This window comes from Heloderma suspectum, chromosome 2 (genome assembly GCF_057233095.1).
Source record: "Heloderma suspectum isolate Gila_16-S chromosome 2, 16-S_ref, whole genome shotgun sequence".
In the NCBI taxonomy this organism is placed as follows: domain Eukaryota; kingdom Metazoa; phylum Chordata; class Lepidosauria; order Squamata; family Helodermatidae; genus Heloderma; species Heloderma suspectum.
In genome coordinates, this window is record NC_139459.1 from 371,420,010 (window position 1) to 371,440,989 (window position 20,980).

Consider the following 20,980-nt stretch of genomic DNA (forward strand, 5'->3'; position numbering starts at 1 on the left):
TCGGTGATGCTATCTAGCCATCTCATCCTCTGCCGTCCCCTTCTCCTTTTGCCTTCAATCCTTCCCAGCATCAGGGTCTTTTCCAGGGAGTTTTCTCTTCGCATTAGGTGGCCAAAATATTGGAGCTTCAGCTTCAGTATCTGTCCTTCCAATGAGCACTCAGGGTTGATTTCCTTTAGGATTGACTGACTGGACCTCCTTGCAGTCCAGGGGACTCGTAAGAGTCTTCTCCAGCACCACAGTTCGAAAGCATCGATTCTTCGGCACTCAGCCTTCCTTAGAGTCCAGCTCTCACAGCCATACATTACTACTGGGAAAACCATAGCTTTGATTAGCTGGACCTTTGTCGGCAAGGTGATGTCTCTGCTTCTTACTATGCTGTCTAGGTTTGCCATAGCTTTCTTCCCAAGGAGCAAGCGTCTTTTAATTTCATGGCTACAGTCACCGTCTGCGGTGATCTTGGAGCCCAAGAAAATAAAATCTGTCACTGCTTCCATTTCTTCCCCTTCCATATGCCAGGAAGTGATGGGGCCAGATGCCATGATCTTCGTTTTTTTAATGTTGAGTGTCAAACCAGCTTTTGCACTCTCCTCTTTCACCCTCAACAAGAGGCTCTTTAGATCCTCTTCGCTTTCTGCCATTAGGGTGGTATCGTCTGCGTATCTGAGGTTGTTGATAATTCTCCCAGCAATCTTAAGTCTGACCTGTGATTCATCCAGCCCGGCGTTTCTCATGATCTACTCTGCATATAAGTTAAATAAGCAGGGTGACAATATGCAGCCTTGTCATACTCCTTTCCCAATTTTGAACCAATCGGTTGTTCCATGCCCGGTTCTTACTGTTGCTTCTTCAAATATCGGAAGAGCTGTCATGCAGAAGATAGAGCAAACTTGTTCCCTGTTCCTCCAGAGGGCAGGTCTACCGATCTGAATGTATAGATTTTATTATTTGCTGCTGAGTTTTTATGTTCTGCCATTCTATATTTTGATTTGATGGTTTGGATTTCTATTTTAATATTTTATTATTTTAAGCTTTCCAAAGAACTTTGGTACTGAGTAGCGTATGAATGCTGTTAATCAACCAACCAGCCATCTGACTGTGTTTGTGTAAATTTGCTTATGAGTAAAAAATAATTCTGAAGCAAAAAGGCATTCTTTCTTTGTTTTTCGAGGATGCATTCCTCTTAGAACAGCATGAGAAAGAGGGACGCTTTTTTAAAGCAAGTGCTTGTACTGCTGCTGCAGTTTTTCTTATATACTTATAAGAAGTATATAAGTACTTAGAATTACTTTTTTAATGTTTCTTTTTTTAAAAAATCACACACACACACAAATCTGCTGCTTGATGAATTGGGGACAATGTTTTAGTCAATTAGAAATAGGCTACAATATCCACTTAAGAACATGAGGAGAGCCCCGCTGGATCAGACCAAGGGTCCATCTAGTCCAGCATTCTGGTCACACAGTGGTCGACCAGCTGTTGACTGGGAACCCACAAGCAGGACACGAGTGCAGCAGCACCCTCCCACCCATGTTCCTCAGCAACTGGTATACATAGGGTAACTGCCCCTGATTACTGGAGGTAGCATATAGCCATCAGGACTAATAGCCATTCATAGCCTTCTCCTCCAAGAATTTGTCCAATTTCCTGTGAAGTCCTGTTATCTCTCCTAAATCTCCCCCATTCAACTTAATGGGATGGCCCCTTTGGGTTCTAGGATTATCAGACAGGGATAAAAATGTCTCCCTATCCACTTTTTCCACACCATGCATCATTTTGTACACCTCTATCATCTCTCCCCTCACTCGCCTTTTCTCACTTACCTGGAAGTGAGCTCTTCTGAGTCAACGTGTCATGTGTGGGCCCACAAAGAAATGTCACTGTGTATCCCTGATGTGTTTGCGTGAGTATTTCCTGAGGCTGTGACTGAGGGGGTTGAGAAAGTGATAGTTCACATCAAATACAGGACACTTGGCCCAAATGTGGGTCTTACTTCATGTGTAAAGTTTGAAGGAGTTTTTTATGTTTAGTTTTTGAACCTTTAAAAGTGCAACCCGTTTGCGTGCAAGCCAGTGAAACATGATATGTCTGCATGTAGTTGAAAGCTGGATTTGGCCTGGAAGGTGGTCTGAAGCCTTTTAAAATTCTCCACACTTTTTGTGGGCAGAGAAATTTCCCTGAATTTCTCCAGGGGGAGGAGAAATTCTCCAGGGTTTCTCCCAGGTAGGGCTCACCATTGGCAGGGGGTTGTAGCGCAGCTTTGTTCTTTTTTCTGAATAGTTTTTGGGTCTTTTTGTGCTGCACACACTTTGGAAGGCGTGTGTGGGTGGTGGTGTAATTTTCACCAGTGTGGTGTAGTGGCAAGAGTGTTGGACTAGGAGCTGGGAGATCCGGGTTCTAGTCCCCACTTGGCCATGGAAGCTCACTGGGTGACTTTGGGCCAGTCACAGACGCTCAGCCCAATCCACCTCACAGGGTTGTTGTTGTGAGGATAAAATGGAGAGGAGGACAATGTAAGCCACCTTGGGTTCCTTGCAAGAGGGAAAAAAGGCGGGGTATAAATGCAATAATTAAAATTATAATTAATTCAATAATAATAAAAATAAAGGCATATCAGATCCCCAAACTGGGCAGAATGGTGTCATGGAGCCTCAGCATGGTTAGTTGTTTTAGACTCTAAAGTTTCGGGTGCAATCCTATGCATATTTAGACCAAAAAAGTCCTACAACTCCCAGACTTTTTTCTGTCTAAACATGCAGAGGATTGGACCTTTAGAATCCCAACATGGACTTGGGGTGGCGGGAGGTGTCTGCAGACATTCAAATTAGGCTTTGCAGCTCATATGACCATTACTGGCTGAACCTGCAGCTGCCCCTAGGGATGCTGGGAGCAAGAAAGGGGAAAATGTTGGTTCCTTCATTTTTGAAAATAAAACCCCCAGCTTTTCTTAGAAGTGCTTTTCATCCTGGATGTAGCATATGGGCTCATTTTACCGGCAAACCAAAGAGAAGTTAGGGAGTAATCCTATGTCCCCCCAGACAGCATCTGGGTGGGAACATAGGATGGTTTGGTTTCTGGGCTCTGAGGTTGGAAACAGGGCTCCCGGGAACGGTGCTCCCCACTCCCTCCTAGCCAGCGCGGTTCTTGCTACATCTCCACGCTCAGAAATGGAATGCGAAGATGGGGAAAAGGGGCATTCCTGGGGGCAGGGAAGGGAGGAGACTGGGGCATCAGCCATATAATGTTTCCTATGGCTACTCCAGCCTCCTTCCCTCCCCATCCAAAGTGCTCCAGCTGCCCTGCATTGGATACTTGGCAGCCTCCAAGTTCAGAGGGTATCTTCACAGGACTGCGCCCTTAGGCAGTCTTTATATTAGCAAAGGGTGGTTCTTGAGAAGGCAGCATCCATAAGCTAATGGGGCCACGTATCTTCACACAATGCCGCTGATGTGAACACAGGTTGCACTTTTAGCTGTGTATGGAAGGCATGAAGCAGAGGTCCCCCAGCCTTTTTGGATAGGTGGACACATTTGACATTTTGAAAGAGTGTGGAGGGTGCTCTCACAAAATGGCTGCCATGGCCCATTCATAAAATGGCTGCCAAGGTGGGCATGGCCAGCCACAAAACACTCATTTCCCAGAAGGCAAACTGGTGAGGCTAAAAGAAAAGTAACTTGCCCCCATCCTAAGGACAAGGCAAAGGTGGGGGTTTGAAGTCCAAAACACGAAACCCCTCTTCTGAACCCAAATAAAGATGATGCTGGAGAGCAACACTTCAGTTTCAAACATGCCAGTCTTCCAGTTAATGTTTTTAATTTTAAAAAATCTTACAAAATAAATTGTCAGGAGGGAGAGGGAGCCTGGGGGGTTCCAAGTAATGTGTCTTCAGACACACTGGAGCCCACTGGCACCACATCAGAGCTATTGTTAGACATCACCACAAGTGCAACATTACAAGAGTTTTAATTGGGGGAGGCGAGACACAGACATGACTGAACAAGCCTGCACCGCCACACAGCAGGAGCTGCAACAAAACAACATAAAACAAAAGGAGGACAGCAACTCAGCCAGCATCCACAACACATCAATAAAACACTGAGCAAAATGGAACCGTTTTTAAAGTCTGCTTAAAGGCAGATGCAGACGAGGTCATGCGTACTCCGTTAGGGGAGAGAATTCCAGAGACAAGTGGGACCAATGCCCCAGTACAAGATACCCTATTCCATTCCCCCTCCTACCCAGTTTTCTCTTTTTTTTCCTGGCAAGTTAGCATTGTGGGCCATTGAACATGCTCAGCCATCACAGGGCTGTCTCCACGTTTGTTTGTACTTTTCTAAACCTTGAGGTACCCCTAAGCCTGCAGATATCTCCCTCTTGTGCTTGGATAGTGCTGTTTGGGCTATAGAAGGACTGACACTTGCAGAAGCCAGGATGTATCATGGTGCAAAAAGTCTGGCCCATGGGCCACATGCAGCTTGCCAAGCCATTTCTGGCGGCCCGCCAGAAACCCGCCGCATCTGGTGCTGAAAAAATTGCGGCAGGACTGCCTGGGGTTTTCCTTGCCAATGCTCTAGCAATGGAATCCCTTCCTTATCTGAGATCACTCCGCAGAGATTGCAAATAAGGGAGGGGTTAAGTACCTAGTGCTACAGCTAGTTTCCTATCTCAGCAGAGATTGCAGATAAGGATTTAACTTGCTACCGCTGGCTAGAGAAACCATTCTCTGATCTCTGATGTCTAAGCACTGAGACTGGACACCAGGAACAGGTTTCTCTTGCTAGAGCCAGCAAGTTAGTCACTTGCGTTTGTGCGCGTGTGTTTGTGCGCGTGTGTGACTGTATGTGTGTCCACACGTGTACCCCCCTTGCGCCACCAATGCGGCCTTCAGGGTTTAAAAGGTTTTGCGACGTAGTATATATGATGTGGGGCCACCACTGAAAAACCCCTGTCTCTGGTACCTGTCAGTCCGATGGACCATGATGAGAAGCTGGGAAGCAAGGCTATTCTCAGGGCCTGGACAAGTTCATATGGGTGCAGGCGGTCCAAAGGTAACCCTCACCCCCACCCCTCAGCACTTTAAATTGAGCCCAGAAACAAACAGGCAGCCAATGTAACTGGCACAGTATTGGTGTACTATGGTCAGAACGCTTGGACCCCATCAACCTGTCCTGGATCAAAGGGATCATTTCACTTGGAAAAAAGAAGGGTAAGGGGAGACATGATAGAGGTGGTTACCAGTTGTTTACTGGGCCAAATTCAAGGTGTTGGTTTTGACCTTTAAAACCCTATACGGTTCCAGCTTAAGGAGCGCCTCCAGCAACACCAGACAGGCCGCTTAACAATATCAGCCTCGGATGGCCTTCTCTGTGTCCCGTCAGCCAGGACAGCTTGGCTGGTGAGGATGAGGGAGAGAGCCTTCTCTGTGGTGGCCCCCACTCTGTGGAACTCCCTCCCTAGGGAACTCTGCCATGCCCCCCCTTTAATTAACTTCCGCCACACTTTAAAAACGTGGTTGTTCAGGCAGGCATTTGGGGTGGGTTAGGGTATTTTTAGAAATATGTTTTAATGTAGAATTTTATTGTTTCAAAACTGTTTGTATTGTGGTAAATTGCCCAGAGTGGCCGGGTGACCCACCAGATGGGCGATTAAGAAATTAATTAGATTAGATAGATAGATAGATAGATAGATAGATAGATAGATAGATAGATGTGTACAAAATTATGCATGATGTGGAGAAAGTGGACAGGGAGACATTTTTCTCCCTCTCTCATAATACCAGAACCTGATGGGGTCATCCCATGAAACTGAATGGTGGGAGATTCAGGATGAATAAAAGGAAGGACGTCTTCACACAGTGCAGAGTTACATTATGGAACGTGCTACCACAAGACATTACTAACTTGGATGGCTTTAAAAGGGGACTGGACAAATTCCTGGAGGAGAAGGCTATCAATGGCTACTAGTCCTGATGGCTATGTGCTACCTCCGGTATCAGAGGCAATATGCCTATGTACACTAGGTGCTGGGGAGCATGGGCGAGAGGGTGGTGCTGCACTCCGGTCCTGCTTGTGAGCTTCCCTTGGGCAGCTGGTCGGCCCCTGTGTGAACAGAATGCTGGACTAGATGGACCCTTGGCCTCATCCACAGGGCTCTTCTTATGTTCTTATGTACAAAGGATCAGGTAGGAGGTGATGAAGAAAAATGTTTTTACCTGAGATCCTGGAGAGACACTGCCAGTCAGACTTGACACCTAATAGGGTAGATGGGCCAGTGGTCCAACTAAGTATTAGGCAACCTTACATACTCATCCCTACATGGGTACAGACGCTCCAGTGGGAATGCTTTCCACACACCAAATCTTTATGCTGCTTTATTTTTTTTATGTTATATACTTATTTAATGTCTATCCCTCCTTACAATCCAAACATCAATCAAAATTAAACGGTTCAAATAAACCATGCAAGCAAAGTCACCAAGGAGTCGGAAATCTTAATCAGAAAGTTGAGGAGAAAACGAGCAGCCCCTGCAAAGGCCCTGCTTCCTGCAATCTGTTCCCAAGCCACTACAAACACGGAGCGCTCAAGTCTCTTGACTTACGCATATGGCGAGGTTTATATGGATGAACATTCCGTGTGGGTTCTCTCATGTCTAAGAAGATTTGTGCTCTGACTGAAGCTCTTTCCACACTGAAAGCATTTATATGGTTTCTCCCCTGTGTGAATTCGCTTATGCTTAATTAGACTCGACTGATCGCAAAAGCTCTTGATACAGTCTGAGCAGCTGAACGGTCTCTCCCCTGTGTGGATCCGTTGATGGGAAGCGAGGCTTCTGCTCTGATTAAAGCTCTTTCCGCAGTCGGAGCATTTATATGGTTTTTCCCCTGTGTGAATTCTCCTATGCTTAATAAGGCTTGACTGATCGCAAAACCGCTTGATACAGACAGAGCAACTGTACGGTCTCTCCCCTGTGTGGGTTCTTCGATGGGAAGCAAGGCTTCTGCTCTGATTGAAGCTCTTTCCACAGTCGGAACATTTATATGGCTTCTCCTTTTTGTGGAGTGTTTCATATTCAGTAAAATTTCTGCTCCAACTAAAGCTCTTCCCAACGATGATTTTATTTACTTTCTCACTTATGTGAATTCTTTTATGCGAAGTAAGGCTGGTGCTCTGGATGAAGCTCTTCCCGCATTCCAAGCATTTGTATGGCTTCTCCCCTGTGTGGATTCTTTGGTGTGCAGTTAGGGTGGTACTCCGATTGAAGCTCTTTCCACACTCCGAGCATGCATAAGGTTTCTCCCCTGTATGGATCCTTTCATGCTGAAGAAGGGATGCTTTAACAGAGAAGCACTTACCACAGGCTGAACAGCTATAGGGGTTCTCTCCAGTGTGAATTCTTTGATGCGATGTAAGGTGTGAGCTCTGACAGAAGCTCTTTCCACACTCCAAGCATTTGTAAGGTCTCTCCCCAGTGTGAATCCTTTGATGCGAAATAAGATAGGTTTTCCGACTAAAGCCACTTCCACACTCTGAGCATTTATATGGTTTCTCCCCTGTGTGCATTCTTTGATGTGTAGTCAGGTGTGTGTTCTGACTGAAGCTCTTTCCACATACCAAACACTGATAAGGTTTCTCCCCCGTGTGGACTCGCTTATGTTTAATAAGACCCGACTGGTCACAGAAGGTCTTGCTACAGTCTGAGCATTTATACGGTCTCTCGCCTGTGTGAATTCTTTGATGCGAAGTCAGGTTTGTGCTCCAGTTGAAGCTCTTTCCACACACCAGGCATTTATAGGGCTTCTCCCCTGAGCAGAGCATTTGACTTTTAGTAAGGTTTCTGCTCCAACTGAAGCTCTTCCCAAACTTGAAGCTTTTGTTTGTTTTTTCCCCTCCGTGGATTCTCCAATGAGCATTGAGGTACCTGCACCTTGCATTTTCTGTTTGCTTTTCTTGTTGGACTGGGATTCCGCAGAAGTTCTCACCTTGGCAGGGGATGGCTTTATACTTCTTCTCCATGTGGTTTTCCTCGTGCAACTCCTCGTGGTCAGTTCTTTGTGATGATATTCCACGTGGTTCCCACTCGGTCTCACTCTCCCACATACCACCTGCCGGATGAAAGAGAGAAAACCAATAAGCGTCCAAGGGAGAAACAAATGCCTCATCTGACAGAATTGAAAGGAACCTCAAAGTTCATCTAGTCTATCCCCGCGCTAATGCAGGACCTCCTTTACTACAACACCCCTGATAGGTGGCCTCTGCTTAAAAGCCTCTTGGGAAGGAGAGTCCACCACCTTTTGAAGTGTCTGTTCCATGCTGAACTGCTTATACTTCCAGGATGTTCTTTCTAGCATTTAGCCAAAATCCCTTTTCTTGTCATTTGAACCCAGTGGTTTGGGTCCTAACATCTGCAGCAACAGAGAAGAAATTTGCTCCATCCGCTACACGACAGCCCTTCAAATATTCGAAGATGGCTATTATACTGCCACTTAATTTAGCTAAATATACCCAACCCTGCCTTCTAAATCAGCGGTGGGGAACATATGGCCCTCTAGATTTTGTTGGACTGCAATTCCCATCAGCTCCAGCCAGCATAGCCAGTGGTGGTATGATGGGAGTTGTAGTCCAACAGCCACACCTGTTCTAAGTCAGGTGTTTTGGACTTCAACTCCCAGATGTCCCTGCCAGCATGGGCTATGGTCAGGAACGCTGGAAGGCTGAAGTCCGAAAGACCTAGATAAGTACTTTCTGCCCACCCCTGTTCTAAATGATGCATAGGCTTCGTTTCTTTTGTCTGAACTTCCTTCTCTCCCCTCAGTAAGCAGCTAGTCACACCTTTTCCCTGGCCAAAGCTCCACCCAGGGAGCAAGTTTTTGTCTCTTCTTCCTCTTTGTGGCGTTCCTGACTATTTACCAGTGAGGGTACCTTTTCATTAAGGCCTTTCCCACAGCAGCCAATGCCTTCTACCACCCACAGTAACGCCTCCACCAGGACCTTCGCCTCAGGTCCAACCCCTTTATGTGAGGTCACAGTGGCTTTTATTCTGACCTGTATTATTCTCTCTATTACTTCAACCTTTGGTAGCCACAGGCTGTAGGATTTTATAAAACAAAGAAATATTTATTAATTACAGCATGAAGATGTTAAACAGTAAATAAGTAACTTTTAAAGCATCTCTCTCTCCTCTCACACACAGGCACATCTAATTTCCACTTTAGTCCTATACACACAAATCCTATTCACAATTTATCTCTTCACAATCTACTTCTTCACAGACCCTATCTGTTCCCTAACTCTTTCTCTTCCCAAGCCCTATCTCGATTCAAACTTTTCCCTCTCTGAATTCCTGTTATAAACATATATAAACAGGGAGGACAGCTCCCTGTTTATATAGCACTCACCCTTCATCTCCCCACTCACTCAACCAATCATCTCATATATGCAAATACACACCTCTGTCACTCATCCCACTCTCACTCTAGATCTACTTGCCATGAAGCATATAGAGCTAGAACCTTAATACACATATAGAACCACCGGTTCATAATATATGTATACATGTGACATCACACTCTTCCACTCAGATTCTCCTCTCTGCCTGAGTCCTTCAACTCCACTACTCTCAGCCATCCAAAAATCTTCTGCTCCCTCAAAAGACTCCAGCGTTTCAGCCTTGCTGCCTTTTTATGCCTCCCGCAACACCTGCAGGATGCCATCTTTCTTACGTCCTTCAAATCACTCTTCAAAACCCACCTTTCCATAAAGCCTTGGGCACATTCCCTAGTCCCAACACCATGCCGTGAGGGTAGGCAACCTTTTGGGGCCTGTGGGCACATTGGACAACTGGAGAAGTTGTCCTGAGCACCACCACAAAATGGGCATGCTGCAGAGGAAAGCATCAGCCTGCAGCCACCCATTCATGGGAAAAGGAGATGGGAGCAGCTAGAAGCCCTCACTTTGCTTTGAAGCAATCCTACCTGCCAGCAAAACAATTTGTTATTAAAAAAAAAAAAAAAGTAGGAGGGGGAGGGGTAGCAAAAACACGGAAGACATTTGTTATTTCCAGGAGTTGGTGGTATACAACAAATTGCTCCTTGTCGTGTCTAGACTTCCAGTTGGGCCTGTTCCTTTTAGTGGTTAGCTAAGTTTCTTCCTCCCATTAGTTCCCAGGGCCAATTATCTGTTCGAGATTGTATAGCTTGAGAGGCGAGTAGATAAGCCTCTGGCGAGACCTCAAGCTGAGCTCCTTGTTAGGAGAGTGTCTATGCTGGGTTACTGTCAAACATTCTCAAGGTCATGGGACTACGGCTAGAATAAGGGGAGGGCTTTCTATGAGCACAATCGTATGAATGAATCCCTGAGACACTCCCAGGGAGGGGGATTTCGACACAGGCCAATCCAGAGAGGTGTTGCGTAAGGAGAGGCCGGTATAGGAGTCACATCCGTTGTCATATTTTGATTCTGGGATCCCCTGACAACTGCAGGGGCGTAAGCTTATGATCTTGCTCTGTAGTAGATTGCTGCAGTTATCGTGTTTTGCATCCCTCTGGTTTGTTAATTTGATTCTTGCTTCATACATCTTTAGCCTTTACCCATGTTTTGTATTCCGAATCCTAAAAAGAACAGTTGCCTATTGGCAACACAGTAAAGTACCTCAGTGGGCACCAAGAAAGATGTCTGAGGGCACGCTGGTGCCCACAGGCACCAGCTGCCTATCCCTGCCCTAACTAAGCTGACTGAAATAATCACATATTCTTCCCAAGTTTACCCTGACTCCATTTCCCTTCCCTTTCTTGGGTGCCTCCTTCTGTTTATTTCTAGTTTGTAAGCCCCCAGGACAGAGACTTTTCCTCTCGTTCTTTGTAAAGTGGCTTGTATGTAGATGGCATGATCATTCCCTCTATTTCCAATGTTCAGACGGAGCTGCCCAATGAGAACTGAGCATGTTCGGTGGCCATGGAATACTGACTGACTGGGGGGGACACACAGAAAACCAGGTGGGGGGGGGATGGAATGGAGTGCCATTGAGGCGGGCGTGGCTGGCTGACTGGAACAGTTAACAGGAGCTCTTGGTGCTACTCGTTTAAATAATGTGAACAGAGTCTGTTACCCAGAAAAGGTGCGATTACCTCCCCCCACAGTATGGAAGACTATATGCTACTGTCATCCTTACAAAAAAAAAACAAGATCGTGGCCTTCCTTAACATGTGTGGGAAGAAAAGAGCCTAATAAAGTATGATCCCAAAGGTTACAGGCCTGAAAAGGGAAGCCTCACAGGTGTTGTGTGCAGTAGTGTAATGTAGTCCTGAGCCAAGTGGCTATTCCATGAGAATGGAAAGGGAGCAGACACTTAGGAAATGACCTCACATCAGAGACAAATTGTTCAGACTGAGGAGCAAGCTGAAAGACTGGGGTTTTATATGGCCTGGCAGGCAGGGATTGGCCCTTGGGGGGTCAGCTGACGGAATCCTCAGGCAAGCTGGTACTGCAGCCTAGATGGCGCTCTTGAACAACAGAGCTCAGTCTGCCAGACTCTAGATCGAATCAGAGCGCTGCTGAAGCTGGAAGTGAAGATGCTGGTTCAAGACCCCACCACCATCTAATCCCCTTTGAAGCCAGTCTCATTTGGGTTAGGTTCTCCACTTAAAGGTGTAATCCTATGCATGTTTAGAGAGAAAAAGTCCTACAACTCCCAGCATGCCCCAGCCAGGGAATTGTAGGGCTTTTTTTCTGTCTAAACATGCATAGGATTGTGCCCTAACGGTATGAATCTGTGGCTGAAACACAGTTGGATTGTAAACTGCCTGAGTACTGATCAAGGGCTCGTAGGAGTTCTGACCAAGATGTTTCCCATAAGCACTGCAAATATTTCATTTTTTACCTGTCTGGACTGTGAGTTCCCTGGGGGCCTTGTGGCCGCCCAGACAAGTGATTGATTCAGCTGTCTCCTCTGCTGGGTGGATTTCCTGCTGGCACTCTGATCTACCTTGACTTGATGAGGCATTTTCCTTCTCACAACACTGGGGAAGGTTCTCTTCCACTTTCCACACTGACACCCCATGTGGCTCCGTCAGTTTCGAATCTTCCAGCACGTATTTCTCCCCATCATCAATAATCATCCAGCCTTTGTCTGCTGGGGAAAAAAAATGAGAAAATGCCAACAATTTATTTGCCAAGCATGAGAAAAATTGAACATGCAAAATGAGAATAAAGACAAGACAAACAATGGAGTAATGCACCCGGGGTCCCAATCCAGCCCTCCAGTGTTCTCCAAATGGCCCCACTCCCTTTCCACCTTCCACTGAAAGTTTGCCACTTCCCCGGCTTTTGTGCAGTTTTTTCCCCATTCTAAAAAGTTGAAGTGCCTCTCCTAAGGCTCAGTGACTAGGAGCATTTCTACACCAGGCAAAAATCCTGCTTCTGCTTACGGATTCCTTGTGGGATTATGCTCTGCTCCTTTACATGTGGTTTTTTTCCTTCTCCTTTTTTCCTTCGCAAATTCTAGATGTTTCATTATAAAGCCACTAGATGGTGCTGTTGTATTATTTGTGATAAACCACCATTTTGTCAGTACAGTTAATGCGATTCATTGTGGGAGGAGAAAAAATGCCCGACTCTCATCATCATAGAAAAAAAACACTATAAAGGCTGCAAAGAGCAGGAGGTGCCCTGGAGGATGATAACATTGTAAATAGGACCCACGAGCTTCCATGAATCACAAGCGCATGATAGATACCTCGGGTAGTAATGGCCTGGCAGTAAAATACAGTGGTGTTTTTGGCCTCTTTTGCCTTTGTTCCTAACCCTTTTTCCTTTAGCCCTGCCCACTTGGGCTCCCCAAGAATTTCTCTGAAAGTGAATTTGGTCCTCAGGCTTGTGAAAGTAGGCCTGACTAGGCCTCTTGAGTAGTTTGGTTCAAGCAACCAAACCAGGTGCCTGATGGGATTGGAAAACCGTATGTGTGTTTGACAATGACAAGGTAATTGTAAGTTGCTCATTATAGGCAGGAAATTCTCTTTAAGGAGTAGCTTAGGACCTTAGAAGTAAGAGATAATAATGTAGCTGTACTGACAAGACTGTTACTGAGTACTAATTGGTTTCTGAGCATGCGTAGTGTGTTTTCTTTGTTCTCCAAGTTTCAGCATGTATAAAGATGCCCTGTTATTCCTTTTGATCAGACTCAGCTCTTGGCTGACTCCCACAGCTCTGTGGTGCTGTAATAAATTTCTGATTGTTCAACCTAACCTGCCTTGGATATTTTCTTAACAGGCTGAAAGAAGTAAAACACTCCTGTTACAGAAGGTAAAAAATATTACCATATATATGTATATAGAGCTAACAATTGCCTAATACCTCCATGTCAGCTCTAGTGATTGGGTGAGCTCCTGTGATGTCACCGAATGTTCTGAAGGTTTAAACATTCAAACTGTAGAGTACGATTCCCTTCCAAGGAGAACATGGTTAAGGAAAAAATAAAACAAGTGAAAAGAAAAAAAGTTAGGATTATTCTGCAGGACAGCAGGTACTGCAAGCTAATACCTCCTCTGCTTGCTGCTCCTTTTCCTTAGAAACCAAAGACTCCAGGAGGAGCGGGGCAGGCCTAAGGACAGAGCAGTCCCCATACTTGCTGAAGGGTGTGAAAGAGCCACAGTTGAGCCTAATCCAGGAAAGACCTTCAGAGCAGCCAAGTACTCTGGCACCTTCTTCCTTACCCAAGAGCCTGGCCTCCCCGTTGTCCTCTTCCTTCTTGGTCTCCATGCGAAGCTGCCCCTCTTCAGAGTCAGACAGAGCCTGGCTGGCCTCCGAGCAAATTGCAGTGGCCTCTCTCAACGCCACCTGCAACAGCAGAGAGGGGTCTTTTCAGGGTAGAGCAACAAAAGGCCTGATCCAGGGCTGGTGTCAAGGGTAGGCATGGTTGGGCACCTGCCGGAGGCCCGCACCCCAGCAGGGGCCCACTGACAGCGGCCCCCTGGAGTTGCTCCTCCTCTTCACCATGGCAACCTGCTTGTTCACCTGCCTCTTGCTCCAGCCCAGACAACACCGGTGGTGGTGGTGAGCAGGAGACACCAGGGCCTCCTTGCTCACTCGCTCTCTGCCTGCCAAGCAAGCGAGTGGGAGCCATGAGGAGAAAGAGGAGGAGCTGGTGACAATGATGGTGAGAAGGTAGACTCACAGAGGGAGGAGGCCCACTGAGGGTGGCTTGGCCATGGGCTCTTGAAAATCTGGAGCTGACACTGCTGGCTTGATGGCTGCCTAGCCACCAAAGGTATTTCCCTTGCTCTTGGGCCTGGATGCCAGGTTGGGCCTCCTCTCCTAAGGCCATGTGGCTTCACCCTCTCTTCTGACATCCACTTGCTATATCACTATGGGCTTCACCACACCAGGCCTTTTATCCTGCAACTTACCGGGGCTTCTGCTTCCAAATTCTTTGCGGGATTAAGCTCGTCCCCTTACATGGCTGACACGGGCTGTTTGTCTTTCTCAGCAAGTTCTAGATGTTTAATTTTACAGCCACTAGATGGCACTGCTGTTATAGAGCCATTACGGAAGTACACAGCAAGTAAAGCACTTCATAAGCGCTTCCTAGAGAAAAACTGGACTTTCCTCGTGCTTTATCATGGCAGGATAAAGGTCATAAACTACAGGAGGGGCCCTGGAGTTTGATGATGTCGTGTAAAGGACCCCCAAACTTCTGTGAGTAACCAATCTTGAACGCACGATATAAGCCCTATGTAGAGAAGCCCTACATCTCGCTCCCCAGAGATCCTTTTCTTTATGGAAGCTTAGATGGGAAGTGAACACTGAAATGCAGAGGCGTTGCTAGGCACTTAAAAGACTTGGGGACCAGACCCACAGGTCACAATTCTGCATATGCTAATCTGTATCTATATATGCAAATTTAGAAACAATGACTAGGTAAGGAGTTATAAAAAAAACCCTCCAAGCAGCCTATGGATTCCATCTATATCTTGATTTATAAGGTAAAGGGGAAAAATATATGTATATGTTAAATGTACTACCCCCTATCAATAATTAGATTTAAATCCAATCTGTTTCTTTTTAATTTTTTTTCATTCTCTTGGTTTGTTTAATCTGTTTTAGAAAACTAATAAAATATTTAAATAAAAAAGAAAAGAAACAATGACAGGGATTTATTTAAATTCCACAGGAGGCAAAGCCAGCCAATTAATTTATCCTCCAAATCACCTCAAATAAAATGAATTCCTTAGTTAATTTGCACTGACCCAGATCACCCCAAAGCAATAGGAAAAGTTGTTTTTCTAAGCATAATTGCCATGCAGGGGCAGATTTTTTTTTCAGGTGGGGGGAGGTTGCAGCATGTGGAGAGGGAAAAGTTAAGCCTTCCCACCCCAGCACAGCAACCCCCCTTGACAATTGTTCCCCGCATAGCAATTATTTATGTATGTATGTATGTATTTAATTTATTTCATTTCTATTCCGCCCAATAGCTCTCTGGGCAGTTCACAAAAATTAAAACCAAACGGCACACAATAAAACAATATAAAATATACAGAACATTAAAACCACAATATAAAAATACAACCAGAATAAAACCTAGCAGCAGTACAGGGATTTAAAATACAGATTTAAAACAGCGAAGTTAATTAAAGTAAGAAAAAAGCTTCCATTGGCACCAGTGGACACTGAGACCCGGGACCCTGGAAAATAGATTTGGGGCTGGGGCGTCACGGGCCCAGACCTAGCAGCACCCTGGTGATGAGAAGGGAGTTTCACTGAGGCAGGGGCCCCATTAAGAGTATCTTAAGAAGGGCTGTGCTGGATCAGACCAAGGATCCATGTAGTCCACAATTCTGGTCACACAGTGGCCGACCAGCTGCCCACGGGAAACCCACAAGCAGGACAGAAGTGCCACAGCACCCTCCCGCCCATGTTCCCCAGGAACTGGTGCGTATAGGCTCACTGCCTCTGGTACTGGCCATCAGGGCTAGCAGCCTTGCCCAGGGGCCATCAAAACCCTGGCACCGGCAATGGCTTCATCCTGTTCTCCACCCTGCACTTAGAAGCCCCATTCTTGCGTATGAGGGAGAAATCAAGGCTCGATGTTTTAAAAAAGAAATCCATAGAACCTTTTTGATGTCCTCCTTTTAGTGAACAGATAAAAACCTATGAATCGCTCTCGAGGTCCATGTGGTACCACACAGGGATTTAAAAACAAACATGGGGCAGGAAAGCCACATAAGGAAAAAAATAACGGAAAAAAAACCTGCTCCGTGGTGAAGGATGGTTGCGATGCCGCACAATAGATGGGCCTCCCCTGTCTTCCCTTCCAACTGCCTTCGCGCGGAGTGAGCAGGAAATCCTCGGCCAGGCCCACCGCCTGGGAGCAGGTCTCTGGGCCTCGTTCTCTGACCCAGTTCTGGATCTCTGGGGGGAGGATGGCCAGGAACTGCTCCAGGATCAGCAGCTCCAGGATCTGCTCCTTGGAGTGCCTCTCGACCTTCAGCCACCGGTGGCAAAGTTCCTGGAGCTGGTTGTAAGCCCCTCTCGGCCCCTCGGCCTCCTGGTAGCAGAAACGCCGGAAGTGCTGACGCTGCTTCTCCCTGCTGAGGGTGTCTCTTCTCAAGATGGCCGCCTTCACTTTCCCATAATCCTCTCTGTCTCCGGCCTCCAGCCTGCGGAAGACCTGCTCGGCTTCTCCGTTGAGGGCTGGCAGGAGCCGGGCTGCCCATTCTGCCTTGGGCCACCGGCAGGCCTTGGCCACTTGCTCGAAGGAGGCCAGGAAGGCCTTAGCGTCGTCCCACGGGGTGGGCTCCTCCGGCAACTGGCGATTCCCCCAGTCACACTGAGGAGGCTCCATTTTCTTCAGGAAGTCCTGCCATTGGGCTTCCCAGGGCTGAAGTAACACCTCATCCGACTCCTGTTTCACCTGTCCTCCTGGGATCCTTTGCAGGAATTCCTTCGTACCCCCAGCCTGATATTCTCCTGACTTGGGGCCTTGCTCCTCCATTTTCACCCCCGTCTCGTCCCTCAGGGATGATGTCACACTCCAGAAAACCGTAGGATAAATGACAGTGTTCCGGACTGGTGCAACGATGGGCTACTCCCTGGGGAAGAGAGGTGCAAACCAGAAAGAGAGAGGGGGAGACAGAGTGAATGAACACACGAAGGCCACCACTTAAAAAAAAAAAAAATACTGGCCATATGCTCAACCAGGGGTGTTGAACCTTCTTCATCCCTAGGGCTGGATTCAATTTCGGAGAAGCCTTCAGGGGCTCCATTGCAGTGGTGGGTGGGCCCAAATGCAACAGGGTTTAGGCCAAAGGGGAAAAGGCCAAAATGCCAGCATATTTTAGCTTAAAGCTCTTTCAGAATGGCGGAAAAATGTGCAACCACCAAATGATTGGTGGTCAGGGGAAGGAGCCAGGGGAAGAGGCAGGGCCAATGGGGGAACCCTGAAGGGCCAGACTGGGACATCAGATGAGCCGCATTTGGCCCACAGACCTGTTGACGTGTCTGTGCTAAATCATGTGTACACTCAAATCTGCATTATTATTATTGTTAAATATCTCCTGCAAAGGGCGTCTTCTTTGCAATGTCTCCATCACCGTTACAACGCCCATAAGCCCCAGCAGTGATGGGGGTTGTGGTCCAAAACCACTGGAGGGCGCCAGGTTGACCACCCCTGGATGAACTTCTGTTGGCAGCGGGGGGGTGGGGAGCAGAAAACCAGGGGAAGAGGGGACAGAATGGAGCATTCTGAGTAGGGCATGGCTGGCTGGCACTCTGAACAGGAGCACGCCATGCTGCAACATTTTATTGCAATCCTGCTAGTACAGCTTAATAGCAAACTCATTCTCCAAGCGCCTGTTCTTATGGAACTGGAATGACACCGTCCACTCACAAAAGGCAGTATTCAGCATGTCTGTGGGAAGCCCCGAGACTGCAGAAGTACAAAAATGTACAACACCCCAAAAACATTAGGGGGAAAAACACCTAAGTGGGGAAGACCCGCATCCAAGGAAGACTCCACGTACTCGAAAAGTGGTGGTGGAGCGAAAGTGAGAATCGCAGGCTTGCTGGCAGACAACCTGAACAAGAAGCCTCCGTACTGCAACATTTCGTTACAGGTTCATGTGCATTCTTTATAAGGCTGAGTGGCACACAGCTTCTAATTTCAAAGAGGGGGGCAAGCTCATGGAGAAAGTCTGCCGCCCCCTTGTAAAAGAGACAAAGAGAAATACTTACATTCTCAAGCACTATATACACAATGGAAGCACCCAATTTGGCAACAATGAAGAGAAGGAGCAACTCCATGGGGCTCTTTTCAGTAGGCCTCTGCTCAGATCTGGGCCCTTGGCAAGTGCCCAACCATGCCTACCTTTACGCTGGCTCTGTCCGTACTCTAGAACTGAGTGTTTCGATCAGGACTGGGCAACACATGGCCTGCGACTCTCATGTAAGCCTTTTGCGGCCCAAAACAGGGAGACATCAAATAGCTCAGGGCTGTGGAACCTCCTTCAGCTGAAGGGCTGAATTCAATTTCAGAGAAGCTTTGGCGGGGCCACATTCCAGTGGCGGGTGGAGCTAAAGGCCAAAAAAGGACAGGCATGTCAATCTTTCAGGGGGGGGCAAAAAACTGCATAAAAGCCAGGAAACCACCAGAGAGCCAGTGTGGTGTAGTGGCAAGAGTGTTGGACTGGGATCCGGGAGATCCGGGCTCTAATCTCCACTTGGCCATGGAAGATCACTGGGTGACTTTGGGCCAGCCACAGACTCTCAGCCCAACCTACCTCACAGGGTTGTTTTTGTGAGGATAAAATGGAGAGGAGGAGGAGGATAATGTAAGCCGCCTCGGGTTCCTTGCAAGAGAAAAAAAAAGGCGGGATATAAATGTAATAAATAAATTAGATAACAATCGGTGGCCAGGGGAAGGGTTGAGGCCTTCTGGGATTTGGCCCCTGGGCCTCGAGATTCTGCACTCTTGGAGTAGCCAAGAAAGAAAAGGTTTTGTGCCAGCCCATGCACACTTTTGTGACTGTGTGTCACTTTTGGGTTTTCCAATAAATCAAGAGGGGCTACAATTTACATTAGATGTACAAGGCAAGGCTTGTGCAGGACACCGATTCCTAGACGACTGTGATAGGGGTGCGGGGGAGAGAGTGAGCAGGAAGTCAGATGTCAACAGGAAAGCCATTTTTAGGCAAAATATATTTGCATTTAAGACCAATAACTTTGAAAAGGTGTGTGTGGGGGGGGGGGGGGAGAGAATATGTAACCAGGATGGATGCCTTGTGCACATTTGTGTGTGTGGTTGGGGAAACTGTCCCAGTTGGGTTAATCTTAATGCTCCGCTTCTCTCGACCCTGTTCCCAGGTATCTCCTTAAGAAAGATTCCCAGGCCCTTTTAAAGACTGTGAATCTCCTTCTTGCCCTGCTTGTATAATTAATTAATTAATTATTATTCAAATTGATGTGTTGCTTCCCACTGCAGAAAAAGCAGTCTCGAAGCAACTTACACACACAAATGCAGAAATCTATAAGAGGAATACAAAACAAATCAAGATAAACCATAATCAGCACAAGAACACAAGAGATCTTGCAGCTAGCGCAGCTCCCCCAGATCTCAGGAGATGCTACAAGATGCCGCCCCCAGTTTCACTCAGGGCAGATTCAGGAAAAAAATCAGATTTCTCCTCCCTCTTTGCCTCTAGTTGTTGTTGGTGAGAAAAGGACCGGAGGGGTGGGGAGGTGTTTCTTTCTGTTTTTCTAGCTTCATTTCTGTTTCTGATCTTCTTCCTCCAAATAAACCGACATGTAGGCGATGCAAGGCGCATGACACAGCGCTCCAAAGCAAGCGAACAGCCAACGACAGCGCATCCAGTTTATAAAGGTATAGCTTTTTAAAAAGAATCTTCATGCAACATTTGCCCCTTGGAGTATCGCTTCCACTCACCCGAGGGTCCCTCCAGCCACACACTTTCCTCCGTCCCACCCAAACAGGTTAGAGATCCGCAGCTGCTTGCAAAAACCCTCCTCCTCTCTATGAGAAAAATAATATGCATTTGGGAGACTGAGAGAGACAGACAGACAGAGAAGCCAGTTTCCGGGGGAAGGACCAGATCAGGAAGGCTGCAAACACGCACCCATTTCACATCCTGGCCTGACATTTGGGCTTTGTCTAGGAATCCTGAGGAAGGGATCTTTCTCTTTAACCCTATAAAGACGGAAGCAACATGCTTCCACCTTTGTAATAGATCAGCAGGCAGAGAGCTCAGTGTTCAATTTAAGGGAAACCGGCTCAGTCATAACATGCATCCCAAATACCTTGGGGTCACACTGGACAGGACACTTTCTTATAAAGAACACTGGATGAAGACTGCTGCCAAACTGAGAAGCAGAAATAACATTCTATACAAATTATGCGGCACTAGCTGGGGCTCGACAGCGGATACGCTGAGAACGGCCGCACTCAGTCTGGTTTACTCAGCAGCAGAGTACTGTGCCCCAGTGTGGCTTAATAGTCCATACACGAGAAAGATCGATACACAACTGCATGAGTGAATGCGCATCGTTAGTGGGACAATACGACCTACTCCCACATACTGGCTGCCTGTTTTGAGCCACATACCACCTCCGGATGCAAGACAAAAGAGCGCCCTTCTTCAAGAATATCAGAAGATTATTGACAATCTCCAGCTACCAATATTAAATTCCATAACCTATTTGGAGCGAAACAGGCTAAGATCGAGACATCAAGCCATTTCTACCACTAAAGCTCTTTTAGAAGATGATTTCAATATCCACAACAAGTGGAAACAACATTGGCTAGGAAACCGTTCTCCACAATGCCGAAGCTTGCCCTGCATCTTGGAAAAACCACCTGGATTTGACCAGCCCCATGCGATATGGACAACCTTGAACCAAATTCGCACGGGTCATGGTATATGCGCAGTTGCCCTTTATAAATGGGGCAAAATAACATCAAATTGTGACTGTGGGGCTGA

The 20,980-nt window shown here is 46.9% G+C and overlaps 1 protein-coding gene across 2 annotated transcripts; it reads right to left on the reverse strand.

The window, feature by feature from the left end:
- Positions 1-6,116: 6,116 nt before the first annotated feature.
- Positions 6,117-20,065, reverse strand: LOC146356077 (uncharacterized). 2 transcript variants are annotated; one of them, XM_084831299.1, is made up of 6 exons: positions 19,930-20,043; positions 18,355-18,560; positions 16,240-17,080; positions 13,706-13,829; positions 11,875-12,126; positions 6,117-8,101 (listed from the first exon to the last, which is right to left on the reverse strand). In XM_084831299.1, exons 3-6 carry the CDS (start codon positions 16,981-16,983, stop codon positions 6,612-6,614), a joined length of 2,610 nt encoding a protein of 869 aa, XP_084687425.1. In that variant the 5' UTR covers positions 16,984-17,080; positions 18,355-18,560; positions 19,930-20,043; the 3' UTR covers positions 6,117-6,611. The 2 variants fall into 2 exon arrangements, with proteins under 2 accessions (XP_084687425.1, XP_084687426.1); XM_084831300.1 differs by lacking the exon at positions 18,355-18,560 and having other exon boundaries at positions 19,930-20,065.
- Between the last annotated feature and the right edge of the window lie 915 nt (positions 20,066-20,980).

Coding starts and splice junctions, on each gene's coding strand:
- LOC146356077 (XM_084831300.1), bottom strand. CDS start 16,983: ATGGAGGAGCAAGGCCCCAAGTCAGGAGAATATCAGGCTGGGGGTACG. Junction 13,830..16,239: donor CATCCTTCACCACGGAGCAG/GTTTTTTTTCCG, acceptor CTGCTGTTGCAG/GTGGCGTTGAGAGAGGCCAC. Junction 12,127..13,705: donor CGGGGAGGCCAGGCTCTTGG/GTAAGGAAGAAG, acceptor TTTTTTCCCCAG/CAGACAAAGGCTGGATGATT.